General features: G+C 38.4%; 1 protein-coding gene across 1 annotated transcript; it reads right to left on the bottom strand.

Moving 5' to 3' along the window:
• Positions 1–3,747, bottom strand: LOC103705885 (cyclic dof factor 1-like). Its single transcript, XM_008789770.5, has 2 exons — positions 3,500–3,747; positions 1–1,883 (listed from the first exon to the last, which is right to left on the bottom strand). Exons 1-2 carry the CDS (start codon positions 3,635–3,637, stop codon positions 495–497), a joined length of 1,527 nt encoding a protein of 508 aa, XP_008787992.3. The 5' UTR covers positions 3,638–3,747; the 3' UTR covers positions 1–494.
• Between the last annotated feature and the right edge of the window lie 2,356 nt (positions 3,748–6,103).

Below are 6,103 nucleotides of genomic sequence, written 5' to 3'. Positions count from 1 at the left end.
TGATAAGAAATGTATACCTTGATCTCATTTAGAGAAGAGTTCATGGATTTGGACATGTACTTTTTGTAGCTTTTCCCACCATTCGAACATCATTTATTGGAGATATAAACAAAAACCAGCCCTTTGTCTTAACATAATTGGACATAAAACTCCAACTCGTAATGCAAGAGAGGTAATAATTAATAAAATATGTTTCAGAGAAGCTATAGGTAATAACTTTTCCCCTCTATGATACAACATTCTTGAGCCAATGGGAAATCTTCACAAACCTGACAGCTCTAGCGGCGGCTTAAGGAAAAGCATGAGTAAGCTCTGAAGCCAGCCTTCTGTCAGAAGTGATCATGAATCATCGTTTATCAAATAACTTAACGAAGTGACACCATATTAGGGCCACAAATAAAAGCAACTCCAATATGCTTAAACCAAGGGGGCATTTTTGCATTAACAGTCCATGCAATTGAAGTTCTTTACAGGAACCATCACAGCAGATCCCCTCATGTGCTCTCTTGAAATGTCTGTGATCGAGTCAATGCTGCCGGATTTGCCAGTAGGACTTGAGCAGCATCTGTTGTGTGACCCTTGTTTTCAGTTTCAGAATGGAAAGCTTTAAAAATGCCACCTTTCTTGATGGACTTATGAGGCCTAATACCTAGGGTTGCCCAAATAGAGCTCTTTGCAGCTTCATCTGGATCATCAATTCTCAGTGTCTTGGGAACCCATAAAGACTTCTCTGTCTCGCTTTGTAAAGCAGCATCTCTAGAATGCTTGCCTAAGTTTGGAGAGCTATTACCTGAACAACCTCTGCTGCTTGCAGATGATGATGGTGATAGGCCACCATTAGATCCAACCCAGGGAATATTCAGGATTCCACTGGGGCAGCTAGACATGCAACCCCAAAATGAACTGGGCACATATTGGAATGGAATAGTAGGTGCACAAAAAGCAGGAGTGGTCATCATAGGTGGGCACCATGGGACTGGATTCGGACTGCCATTCTCCGGTCTGTAAACCAGCTCAGAAGAGCACTGACCTGCAGCAATGGAACTAACACTGTTCCATCCTGGATGCCATGGGTAAATCCAAGGAGGCCCAGGAAAACTTTGAAGGTGGTGCATCAGAGTTAGTCCATTACAGTAGCCCTGCAAGCCATTTTGTTCAATGTGAACTGGAATTTCATGATGATCATTTTCCACACAATTAGAGGGTGTCACAGAAGATTTACAAGAGGCTTCTTCCCTGTTTTCTCCACCAGCCGAAAAGTCTGTCTCAGCATTTCTCTTCTGTTCTCCGAGACTAAGCACAGAGGCCATGGACTCACAAAGTGGTGCTTCTGAACCAAATTTGAGGACAGTACCATTTCCTTTCAAGGGCCTCATGGGAGCAGAAAGACCAGCAGGAAGAGCCTGATGACTGCATGAATCAGAGGCATCTACTCGATTACATGGCATTCCATCAGATGTCACATAATGGCAATGTGATGCAGAGTGCTTATTTTTTCTCCTTCCAGAACCTACTGGAACATTCCTCATTGTCCCTCCAGCAGTCCAGTATCTCTGACAATTCTTACAGAAGTGCCTAGGTTGGTTTACATTATAGTTGTTATAGTAACAGAACTTGGTATCCAAACTGTCGCAGCGAGGACATGGCAGAATCTTGTCTGGCTTCTTGAGCACCTTCTCTTGGATGGAGGCATGGGCCTCAGTCTGATCTTTCTCAGGCTTAGGATCTGCCACCGCATTGTCATCACGACTGGACATGTGATGGTCATCTTCTTTGCCACTGTTAGAACCAGAACAGCTAACTGGCTTAGTCTGGTCCAACTTCTCTGCTCCATCAGAAATCGAATCTTTGACTTCAGTATCTATGACTTCTCTTCTTTCATCCTGAAACACAGGATCCAATCAAAACACTTTGCAATGAAATGAAAAAGCAGCAACCAGCAGGAGAAAAAACTATTATTAAGTGTATATGTAAACCCAAAATGGAAAAGAGTCGACAATCTTCAACAATCATCACTAAAAACCTAATACTTCCACCAAAAAGCACCTTAAAATTTCTGATTAATTTTCTAACTTTGTTCACATTGTTGAAACTAGTTTTTGTACAGAACCTTCAAGTGGTTATCCTGATAGCTCCCCCTCCTATTTTACATAGTTAGGCATCTTAACTTTCCTGAATCTGAAGAGTCCTACTTAGAAATGTATGAAGGAATTGTAGATCAGCTGTCTGCTTTTCTCTCAAGGCGATCACTGCCAACCATGTATCATACTCCATCCATCATTTAATGCGGGAGAAAAGTGGAGAAATACTGGTGCTGAATATGATTGATTTTGAGAATAAGTGGATGCCAACATATGCAAACTATTTAGATATGATAATTACTTGTAATGTTGTAAACTAGCTACTTGATCATTTCTTCCTTTTCTTGCTCTATAAGTTGCCTATTGATCATTTAACAATGTCTAAAGCACTGTTATTCATGTAATGGATGTAAATTAAAATTCCGTGCCCTTTTGAATCACCTTCTTTTTGAATATTTGTCTGCCTAATAATGATTTATTAGTGAAATATAAATTGTTCCTGATGGATTATAGATGTTCTTTTGGCATTGAAGTTATTAGACCTCTGGTCAGATAATACTTGCAACACATGCAAACCCCCTTAAAATAGCTTAAAGATATCAACTATAACATCAAACATAAAAACATTACATCCTAATTATCCTCTAAATTTAGAAGAACCAATATTATAACCAACATTAAAGCTCACATTTCTCCCCAATGAATCTTGATTCAACCACCGGAGTTTCTGTTTATAGAAGGTGCATTATCAAGACATGCAGTTCATTTTTAGGTGATAAACAAGTTTTATAACGGGGATTCATGTCCATTTCCCGGGTCATATCATTTTTTTGAGATTTAAAGCAACAGCTGAAATCTCTTTTTTTTTTAAATATATTTTTTTATCAGATTTGAATCTATATCCAGGGAAATTACTAGAATCTATTCATATTAGACAGGGTTTAGGGCTTTAGTAATTGGTATCCAAAATCATCCGAAAAGGAATCAATTTTCAATTTTTTCAAAAAACATATGTGAATCAACTTATTTTTTTCATGAATTCCAAAGTTTCAACGACGAGAAAACAGAACATTAATCACGGTAAGCAATTGAAGTCCAAAAATTGATCGTGTATCCACTAGCTAAAAATCATCAAAGCATAAACCAAAAAAAAAAAAGATGAATTTTACCATCGGAACACCTCAAATCAAATATCAATACATCTTCCATTAAGAAATTATGATAGAAAAAATATAATTTTTCAATCATATATTCATTCAATCCACAACCAAGAATCAAAAAAAAAAAATCCATAAAATAAAGAACGAAATCAACCAACAAAATGAACAACAAACAACGACCATTTCAACTAACTACCACTCAAACCATAGAAGAAGATGAGGTCATAACAAAGAAGGGCAATCCCGTTCTCTCCTCACCTTCTCCTCGACGGCCGGCGCCTCCTCCGTCGCCGGAGCCGGGACGGAGATCTCTCCGGCCTCCACCTGGGCCTGTCCCTCCGGCAGAGGGATTGTCCTACCGAAGAGCTTGATCGCCGGATCTCTCGCGTCGGCCATCTCCCCGCCGCCACGATCTCTCCACCCCAAGTCCAAGGATTTGGAAGTTCACCTCGGTGGGGAGGAGGAGCGAGCGCGGAAAGCGAGAGGGGTAATTGTAAAAGAAACCCGAGAAGGTGACCGGGGGATGCCGGTTAAAACGTGGAAAGACATTCGCACCGCATTTCGATACACTCCACGCAACTCTACCACGATCGCGTGGGACCCATAAAGAGTTGGGCCCACATAATCCAGTGGGTGGGAATATGGGTGATCTGAAATACTGGCGACCGTTGTAGGAGGCGGTGACTGGATGCCAGGTGGGAGTCCAAGTCAGCGGAAGCGGAGCCACCGGTTCATGGTGATCATATGGGATGGCGTCATCGTCGGGAATGGACGGTGATACGGCCATGCGGGGACATCTGAGTCCCACATACGGCACAGGCATGTGCCCATTTGCCCCTCCTTTCCATTTTCAATCTAATCTAATGGAAAAAGGTTGGAGATGTTATAAAACTGCCCCTGGCCATTTGGACACTGACAATGCCTTGGGCTAGCATTGTGCTGGGTTTCATTTCCAGCTTTTATGATTTTGCCATTTTATATTAATTTTTATTATTCAATTTTATAAAAAAATAATTAATATATAAATAATATTCAACTTAAATTTATATTATAATAAAAAATATAAATATAATTAATATTATATTTATATTCATATTTGTTTAGGTCAAATGTGAATAGCTTATTATCCTATTTTTATATGTATTCGTTTAAAAAAAAATAGATATTAATTTTAATATCGATAATTATATTTATATTCGCTAAAAAATATGGATACGGATATGGATTGTCAATATTCAAATCATATCATCTATTTTCTAGCTTAACATATAAAGAAAATCTATAAATCGAACTGGTATCTTAATTTTTAGCACTTTTGTTTTCATAAAATTGTAGCTTAAATATATTCTCTTTAGAATTTGAATAATAAGCAGTTATGAAGTACCTAATCCAAACCAAAAATTGTTTGCGAAAATATATAGAGGGGGTTGAATTGGGGGGTAAAGTAGTTATTTTCTTTATGACATGGCAAAGTAGTTACTTTTTTTTTTTTGTTAGGGCAGGTGGAACATACCTGACATATTTTATTGAATCCAATTCATGATTTCTTTTCTTCTTTCCATTCGTTGATTCTTTTATATTAGCTTTTCTCCTTTTTATTTCTGTTTTATCATTCAAACTTTCCTTCTTTTTCCAAGAAAACACCCCTTCTGGTTTCTGAATATGGACACTAACTTATCAAACTCATCTGTTCTTAGTTGAAGTTTTCAAATTCTTTGAAAAATTCTTTACAGACACATCTTCCCCTTCTTATATATAAGCACTCTTCTAATAAAGAACAGAGTATTAATGAATCATTATAAGAGTTGAAGAAACGAACATACATCGCAGGGTGAAACAAGAAGGGAAGAGAGGGGTTGATTAGATATATATAGAGAGAAAGAGAGAAGAGAAAGGAGGAAAATGATAAGATTAACATTCAATCCAAAAATTAAAAATCAAAAAGGTAAAGTAGCCACTTGAAGTCGGAAAAATGAGACATGGGTAGGAGGTAATCCCACACAAATATCAGCGCCCTCCGTAGCAGAGCCCCAGTGCCGGCTTACCGGCAACCGCCGGTCACCCAGGTGGCCGTCCCATTCAGATGTCCTTTGTACTGCCCTCACGGCGGGCCCCACTCGAAAAGGCACCTCCATGGTCAACCCTCCCGACCATACCGTAACTTCCTCTCCCACATCGCACGTGTGTCCGGCCAATATAAATTTCGCTTCAGAAGCTTTTGTCGGTCATCACCCTCCACGTGGAATATAGGGACCCACAGTACTCACATCGACACGTGTCAGTTCGGTGGGTGGCGAGGATCAGGAGGTGGCCGTAGATTTTTTAATATTAGTTTTGTTTAACATAAACATCGATTATAATTATTCTTGGTCCACCTTAAGCAATAAGGCTGCCCGAAGAAGTAAATTAGTAGATTTTTTTTTTGATAAAACAAAAAATTCATATCATTTCAATATCGATGCATTCTATAAAATTAGAAAAAAAAATTATAAAATAGAAAAGAAACATATATGATCCATAAAGTATTATGGAAGTGCTCGGCTATGAGCCACCCAGTCTACAGTGCTATTTGTTTCTCGATAGATATGAATGATCCGAAATGTAATACAACTCGTAACTATTTATAATATATATTTAATAGTTAAAATTTTTATCGGTATTTAAGAAACTTAATGAGATTTCATTTGATGGAAATAATTATTCGATCATACAATATGTTAAGGTTTCTCTCCCATACCATATTATGTTTTTTTTTTTTTTTTTTTTTTTGCTAAAAGCGGGTTTTCATACAAAACGTATACGAATACACCCAACAAAGTCAAAAAATACTAGCGCACGGAGAGCCAGAGGCAGCTCCCCCTC

Source organism: Phoenix dactylifera, chromosome 14, assembly GCF_051530095.1.
Source record: "Phoenix dactylifera cultivar Ajwa chromosome 14, Ajwa_hap1_PhDact_Kaust_v1.1, whole genome shotgun sequence".
Taxonomy (NCBI): Eukaryota; Viridiplantae; Streptophyta; class Magnoliopsida; order Arecales; family Arecaceae; genus Phoenix; species Phoenix dactylifera.
Note: the sequence above shows the minus strand (reverse complement) of the source record. Positions and strands in the feature narration are given on the sequence as shown.